We start from the raw sequence: 16,695 nt of genomic DNA, 5'->3' as shown, positions 1-16,695 counted from the left end.
ACAGCACTAAGCATGTAATAATGTGCTTGGTAACAATGAAAACACCCTGACACCAAGACTTCTGTATTACTTATTGTATTACTGTAAGGATTTTTATTCCATCCAAGGTTTTAAAATGTTAAGTTAAGCAAGTGATCTAAGAGGAAGAAAGCATGGAAATGTCTTTCCTAATAAAAATCAGACCCACCGTCAATGAACGGTATGCTCTACTGTGTGTCCAGTTTAACTGAACATTACAAGGTGTTCCCCCTTACCACAGAAATGTGTTAGCCAGGAACTCCTGAAAGTGACTTACTTTGATAGAGACAAAACAGATGAAAGCCTAGAAAAAGTGAGGTAACTATGACTAGCAAGCAGTCAGGATGGGGCACATTCATCAAATGACATCCATGCATTAGGAATCAACAGAAAGCCTGTAGTTCAGAAAAATACAGGAATGCACACAATAAAATGGAAGAGTAGGAATTTTGCCATCAATTCCACTGTGTGGGTTACTGGACAAGTGTAAGTGACGCGGTTTGCTGCAAGTTGTACAGAAAAACACAATTAAAAAATCAACAAAGCTACTTAAAATACTAAATTTTATTTTCACATTTACATTTACTTTTCCCATTTCCATTTTCTGACCATCACTACTATGCATTATCAAAACATTCCAAACATAACTGAAATGAATAGGGTAGAGTCCCGGTCTTAAAAAAAAATTAACAGGCATTTTGAACAGCATATTCTTGGCAAAACATTCTGGACAACATTAATCAGACGCTGTAGGAGAAGCTTTAGCATTTATAAAAAGGACAGCCAGATATGAATGGTTAAACACATAAAACTGTAACTTAAAAGGAACCATTTAACTTCTTGCTTACAGAGTCTGTCTCCACTGCCAGAGTGCTTGAATAACCTAAGAACACAAAAGAAAAAAAGTCTGATTCTGTCTAGATCTTCTTCTGAAGAACAGACTGTCAGTTAGGATGGCAATCCTAGACATACTTACCAGGCAGTAAACCACTGAACATAACAGTACTTAATTTCAAATAAACATGTATGCAATTGTATTATAAAGTTATTTAGAACATATTTGTCAGGTAATATCTACCCAAGTATTTATGGCTACAAAATTCTTTCATCTGCTTGTAAGGTTCACAGGCTAAGTGTTTATGAAATCCTACTCTGTGCTAATTTCGAAAAAATGTCTATCAAATACACTATTCTGTACACAAAGATGAAAAAAATTAATGTAGTTTGCCTTTCAAGATTACTCACACCCTATAAAACATAGTTAAAGAAAGCAAAAGGAAGGGTGTAACTCAGGCAAACACTGTCTGAACTCTGCTTGCCCTGCCTTATGTCCAAATCCACTTTAGCAGCTGAACTAGCCACTTTCAAACATTCTCCTACAACACACTATGATTTTTCCCGACAGCTTTGAACTATTTGTGGAAGGCAGAAAAGCATAACAATTTTGTTTTTAGAAATTTTGATAGTGAAATTTAAGATTTACAGGTCTAACCAAATGCAATTTGCTTCCTGATACCACACACCACCACCTTCTGGCATACATTCATATAGTAATTTGGTTGATTTTGGGAAAGGAAAGCCTCAAGACTGCCAAAAATTCTAATGCACTAGTTCTTCTGTGAAAGGGGGAAACTAAAGGACAGAGTAGCCAAATTCAGCAACAGAAAACCACAACACCATTTTATTTCAAAATGGTCAAAATGGTGCTGAAGAATTCTATGGATTTAATGACACTGATCACTTAAATGGATACGAAGTTAATGTTCCCTACAATCACCACTGAAACAGTCCCTGTTTATATCTAGGCTAAGGACTGTTTCTGGCTTACAATTTAAAAGTGTTTTAAAAATATGCAAAACCAATTTCACTTGTTTTTCTTACTATACGTATTGTGATTTCACCAAAATCTAGCCAGTTCTATTACCTTATGGTCTTCTGTCCTGTAGCAATTCTTAACATAATTCACAAACTTGGCTTCTGCTTTAGGAAGGGTCGTTCCCTATTGTGAAGAAAAACAAAATAAATACTCCTGATTAATTTGTCTGAGGTATACAAAGAAATGTTCCAACACACCTAACTAAGTGAAATCAAGATACTGTTGGTTCATATGCAAGTACTGTATAGGATTTTTAACTTTCAGCAAAGACCAAGAGAACTAAAACACACCAGTGCTGTTTACGAGACAAAGTCTAATCTACTAAGACTGCAGTGGGGAAAAATTACAATGGCACACGTGGAAAATGTCTAATTAGTCCATTTCTCTCCACAGTCTCAAATAGTATCATTACACACACAGTTTCTCATGAGTAGTAAAAACATATTGCATGTATTACATTTTTTTTAAACCTACATTTTAATGGGATATTTAGCATTCCAATCATTACATGGCTCCTAGAAATTTTACATCCACAGCCAGGATTTCTGCACATCCATACAAGAATGCCCTAAACCAACATGAAAACCCTAATACCAAGTTCATCTAAGCATCTAACATCAAAATGGCCTGTTCTTTTTTCCATGAACATGAGCTCAGCAGCTGAAACTGTCTGATTTCCAGGAAAGCAAACTGCCACACCAGTCACAGCTATGCAGCTGACTGTTAAAACTTACCTTTTGTACAGCTGCCTGCATTTTTGCTTTTATTTCATCCAAAGTGAAAGTTTTCGGTGATTTTGGAGTCTGTGGTTTTTTCTCTTTATGAGTTTCTGGAGTCTGGAACACACCAAATCGCACGAGATTCTCAATAATATTACAAAATGTCATTTGACAACTTATGATAACAGCCAATCATCTTTCTCTTATTCTATACACATGGCCAGTGACAGCTATCCACTGATTTACCCATTCCAATCTGAAGGTCAGAGTAGGCATCAAGGTCCATGCAACAGATAGCATAGATTATCTACTCTATACAAATAGAACACTTGGCAGAATACTTCAAATTATAATAATGAAACTTTTGTCCCCCAGACAGTAATTACTGTATATACTCATGTATAAATCTAGAACTTTTAGTCAAAAAATTGACCCCCAAAAACCTGGATTGACTTATCCACGGGTCAATATAAGTACTGTACTTTATTTCTTATTTAAAAAGGAGGGAACCATCCCCTGGTAAAAGGCAACGGTATAATCTGTCCTGAAAGCACTGACCCCACTCTATTTTCTCATCCATTCTACCTTTAGTGTAATCACAAGCAGTTATGTCTGCTGGATTTTTGGAAGTTCTTTGGCATTGTTTTCCTTTGCTTCATCCTTTAGATCCTTTGTTACATGCCCCTAAATTTTACTCTCGACTTATCCACAGTTCATATCAAAACCCTTAGTTCTGGCCCCAAAAACTACCCTCAACTTATACATGAGGCCAACTTATAGGCGAGTATATACAGTAAGTGCACTGATGTCTATTTCTCAGAACAGATTATACTAGTAGAGAATGCTTTCCCAGCCAATTTTCCAGTATCTTAAAACAAAAGCATAATCTCATTTGCAAATTTACCTTATACAGTGGACCCTTGTTATACGCTGGGGTTTGGTTCCAAGATCCCCCGTGTATAACAAAATTCGTGTATGCTCAAGTCCCATTAAATATAATGACATAGCAAAATGGTGTCCCTTACAAAAAATGGAAAATCAAGGTAAATGTATACTTTTTTGGAACATTTTCAAACCATGTATGCTTGAATCCGTGTATAAAAAATCCGTGTATAAGAAGGGCCGACTGTATTTACTAAATAAAGCTTTTAAATCGATCAGTAAAAAGTATTTCAACTGAAACAGATGGCTACAAAAAAGCAAACTTGTAAGTAGTGCATCAGACTATTTGTTTTTCAAATATGCATTGTCTTACTTAGCACACCTAAGAAATTGTGCATGACCTTTTGTAGAAGTTTACTCATCTACTTCCAACCGAATTTCACTCTCTTCACCTGATGCCACTGGGACAGCTTTTTTTTGTCTGTAGAATAACTTGTACTACTAAATTCACTTTCAGACTGATACTGTTTGGCATCCATTCATTGTTACTATTGAATGTTATTTTTATACAAGTCTGTAGTAAACTCAATAAATAGTATTTACTCACTTTCAGCTTTGGAGTTGCCAACTTAGAATCTTTTCCATTTTGGTTTGATTTTGGTGTCTTCTTCACAGATGAATCTCTGGCAGGCTAAAGTAGAATAAATCTTACATTTCAGCATATAAACTTAGCGGTACTTTTTAATGAAACAATTCACTGATGTCTTTTTCAATGATGTATTTGAATTTCATTATTAAAAATAAAACTCATGCAGCTAAAAGGATACTGAAACTGAAAAAAATGTCATAGGGTTATAATTAAGTAAAAAGAAATACAGAAACAAAACTATAATTATTCTGAGCCACTCTACAGAAAACAAGTAGTCTCATTATACCAGATGAGCAAATATATCCAAAAGCATGCATTTTCAAATTCCTAATTCAGAAATGACTTGAAGGTACAAAACAAACCAGACAGGGATGTCCACTTTCACAATTACTAGTCTTAGCTTTGCAAATTCTATATTCAGAAATTAGAAATGAGGAAGAAATTAGGGGTGGGAAGATTACAAAATAAAAGCTTTTGCTGACAATTTGGTTGTAATACTAGAAAACCCCATTAGTGAAATAGGGAATTTATTACAGAAATTAAAAGAATCTCTACTTGTTCACACGATCTTAAAGAAAATCTATATAAGGTGATGTATACATGGGACATTTTGTCCAATTTTTCTAGAACAATGTATCATGGCATCAGTAATATTTGTTGGAAATGTGGAAAAGAGACTGGATCATTTTTCCATTTGTAGCGGAATAGTATAAAATTCAAGTTGTGATTCAAACTGAGTAAATGGGCACAAAAGATTTTAGGATTTAAATTGATTGAATCCCAAGGTATTTTTGCTAAACAAAATAAAGAGGTTAAAAGGGACAAGAAAAATTGTGGTCTAGTCAGATACACAGTAACAGCTGCTAGATTGGTAAGACATTAGAAAATGAACAAATTGCAAGACTATTTTGAGTGAGTGGGTACTAATAGAATTGTGGAAATGGAAAAATCAACCATTTTAATCTAAAGGAATACAATAGAGAGCTGTTTGGAAATCTGGGTACCCTTTATAGATTTTATGAAGAAATATCAAAAAGAGGCAGCAACCTACAGATGTGAAATGTAGAGTGGGGAACAACTATTTTATCATTCTTGCTAACTGTCACACTTTCTTACCAGTATCACTCACCCAAAATAGACTAACTTACCAACCTGGCAGTTTGAACATAGGACTGTGACTTAAGGTCAAACTGATTCCTAGCTTGACCATGAAAATCCACTGGGTGATCTTGGGTGAGTCACATACTCTCAACCTCAGAAAACCCTGTGATAGGTTTACCTTTAGGTCATCTTAAGTAAGAAATTACTTGAAGACACACAACAACAATTGAAGGATTTATGATACCCCTTTACGTTATCTCGTTCAAAAACATCTAAGAGGGACAATTCTGGAATCTTTCTAGCTTGTTGGTCAATAATATTGCTAATTCACAAAAACCGTATCCCCAAAAGAAGTGAATTTACATTTAAAGTAAATATGGTGAGACACATTTAATGGATTAAGGCAGTATTCAATAAAGTGGCTGTTTATTGTATAAAGTGCTGTGGTTTAAACATCTGAAGGTTAAGATTGTTCTAATCTGTATCATGAAATTTCTGTAATTTGGGATTTGTTTAGAAATTACATAATTAGTTAATTCAGATAAATTAAACCCAAATAACATTTCATGATAAAGATTAGAACAATCTTAACCTTCAGATTTTTAAACCACAGCACCACCTAGTGGTTCTATTAACAAACTTTATGAAGGAAAATTGTAAGTATTTCATAATTCAATTTCTCTCAGGACAGAAAACATACCTTGAAACACTTGATTCAACACAAGGGACTTTCTTTCACTATGCAATTTAGGACAACAGCTCAGATCCAAAATGCACTGCAGAAATAATCCAGTTTGAGATCATTTTAATTACCCTGGCTCAATGCTAGGGGATTCTGAAAGCTAGTTTTGTGAGACATTTGGCCTTCTCTTTCAGAGAGCTTTGGTGCCAAAACAAACTATAACTCTCAGGATTTCATAGCATTGTGCCTGGGCAGTTAAAGCAGTCTCAAACTGGATTATTTCTGCAGTGTGTTTTGGATCTCTGTTAGCTAAGACTTTTTATATTAAACCGTAAATAATCTGGAGACTCTTACGTCCCTACTGTGTTGTACCCAAACTGATTTAACAAGGAAGAAGAGATTCTATTCTGACAAGGAAAGAGACATTCCCATACACATTCTTATGCCAAAGTGGTTTGAAACACAGCACAAACTGGCTGAACTGATGGATCACCAACTCCATCTTCCAGCCCACGTTGCTAGAATGGTATGCATTAGTGGAATTCATTACAGCTCCCCATGCACTCTCAAAAACTCTACAGAGGTCTAGAAAGGCAGTGAGATTTTGGGTAACACTTAAAAAACCAAGAGCACAGAACTAGTGCAATGTTGGTTTTAGACCTCTGACGGAGAACTAAGGCACCGCTATATCATGACAACTGTGTGGGTGTGTTTGAGAGGGGAGAAATGCATTGAAGTCAATGGACTGTTCACAAACACAGTAAGCTCAGCAGCCATTTAATACTGAAGGGGACAAGGGGACAAAAGAAATGAAAAAACAGGCATATTAACAGTAAGTGCACAGGTCTGGTGGAACATACGGTAAAGATTGGGACACACTGGAATTACTTTACCTACATTTACCTCCTATTCTTGATTATTATGGAAATGAGAGTTTGCACCTTCAAATAACCCAAGTTTACCTTAAAATTCATACTCAAAAAGCCTAAGCCCATCTGCAGTGTTAACAATACTCTGAATTTTATATAGTTACCTTTTTTGCTGGAGTCTTTTCTTCCTCCTCATCTTCATCCATATCGTCATCACTACAATTTAAATTTTAATTTGTATAAATAAAAACAGAGCGCTATCACTTAAGTTTTTATTTTAATGAGACAAAAAAGCAATGGAACAGTCATTCCAACCTAACAAGTGCTGAACTTTTGAGTTGGATATGCTATCTAAGAACGCTGTTTTGACAGAAACAGCCATCATTTAACTAAATTTTATAATCCCTTGGAATCCTTCTGAAGTGACAATACAGAAAAGCAACTGAATAATTTGCAAATTCCTCAAGCAAATTCTTATTCTAAACTTTTAGCCAGCAGGAATCAGAATTCTGATACTTAATATACTTGCTGCGCTTTAACAAGATGAGGATGAGTCCAAAAAAGGATATAAATCCTTTGTAATTTGTACCTAAACCAATTTAATACTTTTGAAAGAATCCTTTCAAATGATTATTTCATAGAATCATAGAACTGGAAGAGATCACAAGGGCCATGCAGTCCAACCCCTTCTATGCAGGAACACACAATCTAAGTACTCCCAGAATACTGTTTCTCCATATGTGATGCCATGTTTAATAGACATTGGATGGCCTGACAAGAAAACAGAATACTCCAAATAATTTGAAGGTTAATTTCCTGGTTATGAAATATAACTTGACTCTCCCTAATCTAAAATAACTGGGACCAGACATCTTTTGGATTTAGGAATACCTGTGGGTTGCATATGTATGCATAATGAGTATCGTGGAGATAGGACTCAAGTCCAAACATGAAATTAATTTATGTTTTATATAATCCGTATAGACATAGCCTCAAGGTAATTTTATACAGTATTTTTTCATAATTTTGTGCACTAAACCATGTTTGTGTACTATGAACCACGAGAAAGTAAAAGTGTCACTATCTCATGAACAAGTTTTGGGAGTATTTTAGAATTCCAGATAAGGGAGAGTCAACCTGTATACTTCTCAACTAACAATATTTATAATCATATTATTTGAACGGTTAGGCTCTACAGAAACGATTCCAAAGTTAACATACTCATCGTCCTCCTCCTCATCGTCGTCTTCATCATCATCATCTTCTTCATCATCATCATCCTCTGCCAGCTTTGCTTTTTTCTTTAAAAGGCAAAGAGCAGATGGCAAGAAAATATATGTCAGTAATTCAGATGTAGGAATGATATGGTCAATTCTAAATAAATTTTAATTCATTTCCATTTCTCAGCACAGCAAGAGTTACCCAGAACACTTACATTATACAGAATATTTGGTTATTTCCTTCATAGCATAAAATCACACGCCATTTTTTGAAGATTTTTCTTGCTAACCTCAGAAAGCTAGAGCTTGGTATTTAAAACTCCAAGCAAAGTAACCTATAGGGGCTTTACAGATGGCCCCTAAGGAGCAGCAAGATGCCACCCCTTTCCCTGCCAAATTGGGGATGCAACAACTGCACACCACCCCAACCCAGCAAGTCCGCAGCACAAAGCCACAAAAAGCTGCTTCTTTTTGTGCCGTGGAAAAGCTCACCTGTGGAACCTTGGCCAGTGTCATTCCTGCAGGCCTTTTTGCCATATTGTGTTGTACCTTGTCATCCTCTTCATCTTCAGATACTGGTTCTTCCTCTAAGGCTAAAAAAACCAAGACATGATAAAATAATAATAGTAGTAGTATTTCTCAATCCTTGACAAGACAGAACAGATAAAATTACTTTACCAAATGTGAATATGTAAACAAAAAATATTCAGGATGACAAATAATTCCATACCTACAAGATGTTGACCACTGACATAAACAGGCCCTGAGCCACACTTCAATCTCAGAATTACCGGTGGCGTAATTTCAAAACCACCCAACGAAACCTGGAATCAGTGAAAAGAATAAATAATTGTTGAAACATGTAATATCAAAATACAGTACTACACCTAAGCTACAGAAGCAACAAATCACACAGGTCTAGAAAATGAACTCAGGATACTGTACACTTCAACTCAAATAAGCTCAAAGGGGCCTACAAACAACCCACTGGCCAATTAATTGAGCCAGGCAGGCTCCAACAAGATCAGAGGCCCACTCCACTCCGAACCTCATGTCCACCACCCTGAGTGACCGAAACAGCATGCTTCACCATTGTTTTGGATGTATGAGCTCAAATTCAATTAGTACAGAAACAGCTGAAGCACTGTTCCCGGTTGATTATCTATGCTAGTAAACTATATTAAAGAGAACGGAAATGAAAAACAAGGCTTGAGGAATGGAAGATGGAACCTGATTTTTCTCTTCTCACCTGCACGTTTTATAAATTTATGCCAACAGAAAATAAAAACACAGAAGAAACTCAAGCAGTATTAGGACAGCTCAAAACTTTTATTTTACTGGGGGTTCCTACTTTTAGTTCAAGATTTCATTTCCGTTGGCTGAAAGAAATCTGTGTTAAAAGTCCATGGTTTTTCACCTATGATTTGGAAATAAGCATGGCTGTATTCAATGGAACTTACACTAAAGTAGGGAATATAGGGTCTATGGGGCACCATTCTACAGCTTCCAAATTCCCCAGATCCCCCCTTCCCATGGCACAAAAATAAGAAAAGCACCCAAACCACCACAAAACATGGCAGTTTACCCCCACACCAAAATTCAGCTACATTTTGGGCACTATCTGGAACTTCCAGTTGTTCTAGAAGTAGTTCATAAGGTGGGGTGAGGAATAGTCCTTGCATCTGCTGCAGCTGCATACCCTTGCTCTTAGCATCTGAAACATCTGGTAAAATTGTCTGTAAAACCAACTATGAAATTCAAACTCACAAAGGTTTTACACTGAAAATGGTGATAAACAATTACAGTGCTACTCACACTGGAATTAAAAACCGTTCAGAAGGTTTCAATAATCAGCAAAACATCCACCATAAGGCAGCATACCACTTGAAAAACTGAGGTTCAGGAAGGTATGTATTATGTTCCAAATTGCAAGCCTACTATCTGTACTTTATGGGGGGAAACCACTTGCATCTGTTATGCCGTCTAAATGATTAAAACACATTCTCCTGATTGCTGGAGGGAATGTAAATCTAGAGGCTCTTATATGTATATGCAGACTGAATGCCCTAAAGTGAGAAAATTCTGCAATGCAGTCCTGTGTCAGATTTTATGTGCTCAAACCGTAAGTTTTTGTCCAATTTTAGTTTTGCTTTCTAGATTTATTAGAAACAATTCTAACTTGAAACATAGGAAACTGATCATTTTTCTCCTCACTGCCAGATTAGAAGTAGCCAAATGTTGGAAGTCAAGTGACCTCTCCATTGAAAACTGGAGTTAGATTTTGAAGTATGTGGTTGATGGAGGAAATGTCTCCTCTGACAAAGTTTTGCATTGGTCACAAAAGAATTGACACACTTCAAGAAGACTGCACAATCTTTATCGACTATATTAATCATCACTCCCACCAGATCCAACCTTCTACTTCACAAATGGATCTCTGGACAGACACTCTACAGCTGGATAGGTCAGATTCCCTGGCTCTGGCTGAGGACCAATTTCATAACTCTGCTGCAAAATAAGTATTCATCTGATACATACCCTTGGCACTGAAGTTTATTATTGCTGTTGCTGTTTTTGTCATGTTGTGCAAACTTTGTATGTTTTAATACAAAAACTCAATAACATTTTAATTAAAACAACAGTTGTACATTGCTCACTGCACTCAGTCATCCTACTAATCAACAATTTACTAAAACTGCTGTATTTTTCCAGCATGATTCATAAATCTAATAAATGGACTATTTGCTCTGATAAATTTTCATGGACAATATCCTCCACCTGAAGCACCAAAACATATACTAAGCTGAGCTATAACTGGCATGTAGGACATATGACAGCAGTAATATAATGATTTTGGCCCTACTGTGATTAGACACTGTTTCACAGAGGGGGAAAAAACAAGGGCAAAATCATAGGAGAGAAACTCTGCCATTCCAGATGCCTTTGACTATGATGCCTACATCCACTTACCACTGTCCACACTGGCAAGACAAAACACCTAGAAATCAAAGTTCTCTAGAAACCAGTTACTGGAACTTTTAGTTACTGTCCTGCGTATCCTTAACAATTTCACTTGTAGTTCATCCTGAAGACTAACAGAAATTAATGTCAAGTCATCTGCCTGTGGAAAGTAGAACAGATGATCTCCAACCTGGACACACGTCATCTGTTCTACTTCCAGATGTAACTGGGGAAGAGCTGCCATTTCCCAACTGTGAAGACTGAAACAGGCAAAAAAGCCAGCAACATAGCCAAGGAAGGGCACTTATGTAAAGAACAATGTGGCATTAACATCACTCCCAAATTTAATCTGGATAGGCAATGATTCTAGAGACAAGGCTAGTTCTTTGTCATAAAAGCCAAAGTAGTACAAGGAAATCTATTCCTTTGTTCTTATCTGGAAGTTCTGATCCTGCTGCAACTACAAATATTATAGATACATGTTTATATTCCACCCTGTCCTATGTAAACAATTTTGAGAATTCTGCTGAAATGCATCTTGTATTCTAAACAGAATTCAGTTTGGCCATGTCAGATGGAGAAAATACAGTTCTAGCACTATAAAAATCAATCACGTTAAAAGGATAACCAGTAGAATCAACAATTTATATATTATTTTCTGACATGTAATCCCACAAATAACAAACTTACCGTTGGTTGGACTGACATTTTCAATGATGCCAGTGTGACTGTAATCTGATTGCCTTCATAGTCCAAGGCTTCTGCTTCAACAACATGCAACTCATCTTTAGCACCAGCTCCTAAACTAACCTGTGTCACAAAACACACATTTTGAAAAGCAGAACAAAATTTTACACATTTACCTTCCACAACTTCTTTATTTCTAATATTATACTTTTATATTCTGTTTAAGAGCAATTCATTTGATTGGCAATTGATAATACACTAATTAATTTATGTTTTGTATGGGTAAAGACCAATCAAGATGGCCAGGACCATCTCAATTTTGTGTTTTTATGACATTACAAGCATTAGAAACAGCTTCTCAAGAAAATTGTTTTTCCAGCTATGTCTAGACTTCCTTGTACTGTATATTACAAATTTCATTATTTCAGTACCTATCTTAATACTATGGTTTTCAAATAGGCCTCCAATAGTAGCCTCAGGTGCAGTAACAGAAAACACAACTATACCCTCTACAAGTTAACAAAACAAATCAGTGCATGCTAATTAAAATTGAATTCTCTAGTGGATCACGTTTAAGAGCTTATGCTTTTTATTACCTTCTGCACATTCAACAGTACATTCAACAGTAACCTATTCATGGTCTCTCTGATTTGTAAGGGAAAAGCACCTACCGTCCTTAAAGAAAGCTGATGTTCATTTTCTTCATCATTCACTTTGAAATGAAACGGCTTGTCCCCCTTTAGTTCACACCCTGTAAAAGCAGCAAGAACATGTTGTGACTATGCAAACTACTGCACTGGACTATGAGATCTTTTACTACTGGGACTAGATTGTGCACAATTCTTAAAATGTCAGAAAAACTGGACTGAGACATAATAACTACAGCAATCCACAGAAAGGACTGTTTTCAAATGAGTTTTTAAAGTGGCCCAATAGTGAATAAGCCACAATTATCTGTTAAAAGTAGAAGTCTGAGAATGGATATTTCACTTGCGTGCCAAGTCACAGCCCTACCTCCTAAAGTTTCAGAGTTGGCAGCAAGCAAGGGGGATATAATTTCACTATGTGCCTGTAGGTGATACAGAAGACACTGTCTACCAATTACCTCTACCTGCAGTTTTCAAGATCTCCCATGCTCCACCCATTTAGGCACATGGCCATGCATCCATCCCTTGCTCTTCTCCCTGCCCTGTAGCATCCCAGCAGCCTACTGCCTTTACCCAACAGCTCCTCCCTTTTCAGCACGTGGCCAGCCTTCTCTAGAGTCTCCCTACTTCCATCCATCCCCCGCAGTAACTGCAGCCTCTATTCTAGTCTCCCAGCAGCTTGCTGCTTCCCCCAACGGGCCTCATTCCCTGGTATGTCTCTGCAGAACCGACTCAATGCACAATGCAGTTGGCCCACTGTACCCACGGATTCTTTATCCATGAATTCAACCACCCACGGCTTGAAAATGTGTTTTCTTTTAAATATGAAATCCAAAAAGCAAGCCTTGATGTTGCCATTTGATTTAGATGACCCCATTTTACTTTGCCATTGTGTTTAAAGGGACTTGGTACCCTAGCAGATACCAAGGACACAGACTCCTATCCTAAACACCAAACCCCGGTATCTAATTTGATACCAGGAGATACACAAGAGTGTAGAAGTAATTTGAGCTCTGGGCTACAACTCCGGAGACCAGGATTCGAATCCCTCCTGGGTTATGAAAACCTTGGGCAAGTTGCACTCTCTCAGCCTCAGGGGAAGGGAAAGGCAAACCTCCTCTGAAGAAATGTGGCCAAAACCCCTATGATAAATTTACCTTAGGGTTGCAAGACTCGACTTGGGAGACAAACAACAGGCAGGCAGGAGCAGAAATGGCTTTCTATGTGTGTTGTGCGCCTCGAAGTCGACCCAAAGGCGAACCAGTCACAGGGTTTCCTTGGTGAGATTTGTTCAGGGAGGTTTGTCTCCCTCTGAGGCTGAGAGAGTGTGACTTGACCAAGGTCACCCAGTGGGTTTCATGGCCAAGCAGGGCATTGAATCCTGGTCCCTAGAGTTGTAGTCCAATGCTCAAACCACTCCAGCTCTCTAATGGCTTTGAAAGAGGGGAGCAATGAAACAAAGGGAGATCTCTTTTCTCCTTATCTCTCAATGGGAGCCTGGAGGGCACCGCAAAGGAGGACAAGGCACCATACAAAAGGAGGGCATTGAAGAAAAGTGGAGGGATACTCTCAAACAAAAGGCTCAAGAGACACCTATGAATGTAAACCCGTGCTTCTTAGCTGGGCTCAAAATGGAGGTCGTTTTGGAATCTCCTCCTGGCCAGGAGGCTGAAATGGAGGACGCTTGGCCAAGATGGAGGATATCTTGGAATCCCCTCCTGGGCAGAAAAATAAAAGCTGAACACACGCCTATAAATATTAAATCCCCGCTTCTTAAAAAGTCAGGCTCACAAGGGAGAGCGTTCAAGGACATGACCCCAACAAAAGCTCAAAAGGCTAATAGAAATGATAAAAACCAGTGCTTTTTAGGCAGGCTCAAAATGGAGGCCATTTGGGAATCCTCTCCTGGGGAGAAGAAGGTGGGAAATGGAGGCCAGGCTCTGGATAAAAAGGGAGGAGGAGGGTTTGGATGGAGGCGAAATAGGTACGGCTAAAGGCACCCTCCTCTCCCCGGGCCATAGAAAAGGGGGCGCTAAAACGGCGCCCCTGCGTGTCCTTAAGGCGGGAGGAGGACAAAGGGGCCTTCCCCCGCCACAAGGAGGCAAGGCCCGGGCGGCCCCTCCGCGTTACCGAAGAGGAAGGTCTGCGGCCGAAGGGAGCCCATGTTGTCCATGTCGCTGTCCTCCATTTTGTCGTCTTCGTCGTCTCTCCTTCCGCCGCGCGCCTCTCTCTCTTTCTCTTCGCAGTTCGAAGCAGCGCGAGGGGGGAGGAGGAGGAGGAGGGGAAAGCGAGGCAAGCGAGCGCAAGGAGGACGGCCTGCAGCAACGGACGGAACTAACGCACCCGCACGAAAGGACCCGCCTCTTTCCCGTCCCCCTTTTATATAGGCTTCCTAAACTCTCGCGAGAATTGGAGCCCAACTCCCGCTCGCCTTTAATCGCACGCGGGTCTAGAGGAGGACCACGCGGTTGGTGGGGAAAGGGGCGGAGACTTTGTGAGGGAGAGGGGAAAGAAAGAGCCCCTTCTCGTCCTTTCGCTCTCTCCGCGCATGCGCTCTTCCGACTTGGACTGGGGGGAAGAGCCCCTTCCAGTCTCTCTCTCGCTCTCTGCGCATGCGCTCTCCCGACCTGGACTTTGGGGGGAGAGCACCTTCCCATCTCTCGCCCTCGTTTTCTCTGTCTCTCTCTCTCTGCGCATGCGCTCTCCCCACCTGGCTCCTTTCTCGACCTTGTGCGTCTCTTGAGAGAGTTCGAGAAAGTGAAGGAGGGGGAAGGGGAAAGAAGAAAGGAGTGTGAGGCGCCTCAGTACAAAATGGCGCCCGTGTTTGGTTTCCAGTTCTTTCTCTCCCTCACAACCATAACCACCAACAACAGCCCCGTCTCTCTCCAGGCGACATACTAAATACATAAATAAATGGCTCAGTGCTGGGGAACCATAGGAATTGTAGTTTATCATAGCACCAGAGCTCTTGACTGAGAAGGCTCAATGTGTGGCAAAACTACATTTCCCAGAATTCCCTGGCATTGAGCCATAGCAGTGAAAGCGGTCTCAAACTGGGTTATTTCTGCAGTGTGTTTTTACGCCCGTGTCACCATGATGTCCTTTTCATGGCAAGACTTATTCAGAGGAGTGAAGTCGAAGGCTTTCATGGCCAGTATCCATAGTTTTTTTGTGTTTTTTTGCACGCTAAGTGGCCATGTTCTAGAAGAGTTTATTCCTGGTGTTTTGCCAGCATCTGTGGCTGGAAGATAAATAATAAATAGTAATAAAATTTTTATTTATATACCGCCCTTCCAACAGATCAGGGCGGTTTACAGCAGGTTAAAAACAGTACAATAATCAATAAACAATAAAACCATACAGCAATTCCGTAAAAAGACAAAGACAAAAAGCCCCGGGTTAGCCGATCCCGTTGCCAGTGTGGAGGAAGGAGGCCTAAAGGACTTTAGTCAGGGAATGCAATCCCAAACAGGAAGGTCTTTAGATCCCGTCTGAATTGGGCCAGGGAGGTAGCTGAGCGGAGCTCTATGGGCAGCGTGTTCCAAAGGGCCGGGGCGGCGATGGAAAATGTCCTCCTGGTAGTGGAGACAAACCTCGCCCCGGGAACCCTAAGTAATTGCTGCCCAGATGTTCTGAGGGTGCGGGGCGGAATGTATGGGGAGAGGCGGTCCTTCAGATGGATTCTCTGAAGATGCCAGCCACAGATGCTGGTGAAACATCAGGAAGAAGCTCTGCTAGAACGTGGCCACATAGCCCAGAAAACTCCACAAAAACTATGGATGCCGGCCATGAAAGCCTTCACATTCAGGGAAGGTTTGAGAGGCCGAAGGTCATCCATGGGCTTCTGTGGCTGACTGGAATTCAAACCCTGGTCTCCTAAACTCCCGGGTCAACGTTTAAACCATTACAACGTGCTGACTGTCCTATAAGTGTAGCACATCTGATTTGAATCTACAGCTTAGTATACCTGCAAAAGTAAATGGGTGTTTTGCAGTGAAGGAGCTCACTGTTTTAAAGATGTAAGGGAGATGGTTCATACATAGGCCACCGGGAAGTTTGGACTGCCAATCATAGTTATAGAAAGTTTTAGAAGGTACACATAAGATTTGCTGAAATAAGTTATCTTAGTCCAGATGTTAACTGCTGCCTCTCTCAGCATTCGTCACTCCTGGCTGGGGCTAATGGTAGTTCAACATCTGGAGGCCAATGAATTTATACAGTGGCACTTGGAGCCATCCGGGGCCTATGTACAGCGCTGTGTAAATTTACAGTGCTTTATAAATAAAGCTTAATAATAATAACAATAAAGAACTAACTGATTAATTATGGTATAAATTTGTGAACTATATAGAGGCTGTACAGATTGGGAGACCGAAACGCCACG

General features: G+C 39.4%; 1 protein-coding gene across 1 annotated transcript; it reads right to left on the bottom strand.

The window, feature by feature from the left end:
* Positions 1-564: 564 nt before the first annotated feature.
* Positions 565-14,665, bottom strand: LOC149305263 (nucleophosmin-like). The gene is made up of 11 exons (XM_089477668.1): positions 14,442-14,665; positions 12,336-12,415; positions 11,668-11,787; positions 8,747-8,840; positions 8,509-8,609; positions 8,018-8,097; positions 6,961-7,012; positions 4,103-4,186; positions 2,629-2,730; positions 1,943-2,017; positions 565-901 (listed from the first exon to the last, which is right to left on the bottom strand). Exons 1-11 carry the CDS (start codon positions 14,497-14,499, stop codon positions 863-865), a joined length of 885 nt encoding a protein of 294 aa, XP_089333794.1. The 5' UTR covers positions 14,500-14,665; the 3' UTR covers positions 565-862.
* Between the last annotated feature and the right edge of the window lie 2,030 nt (positions 14,666-16,695).

The sequence above is a fragment of the Sceloporus occidentalis genome, unplaced genomic scaffold, assembly GCF_023333645.1.
Source record: "Sceloporus occidentalis isolate IW3139 unplaced genomic scaffold, rSceOcc1.0.p SCAF_12, whole genome shotgun sequence".
NCBI lineage: Eukaryota > Metazoa > Chordata > Lepidosauria > Squamata > Phrynosomatidae > Sceloporus > Sceloporus occidentalis.
The sequence above is the reverse complement of the archived record's forward strand: the minus strand, read 5'-3'. Positions and strand labels throughout refer to the sequence as shown.

Coding starts and splice junctions, on each gene's coding strand:
- LOC149305263 (XM_089477668.1), bottom strand. CDS start 14,499: ATGGAGGACAGCGACATGGACAACATGGGCTCCCTTCGGCCGCAGACC. Junction 8,610..8,746: donor CAGTGGTCAACATCTTGTAG/GTATGGAATTAT, acceptor TGGTTTTTTTAG/CCTTAGAGGAAGAACCAGTA. Junction 8,098..8,508: donor CACTGGCCAAGGTTCCACAG/GTGAGCTTTTCC, acceptor TGCCTTTTAAAG/AAAAAAGCAAAGCTGGCAGA.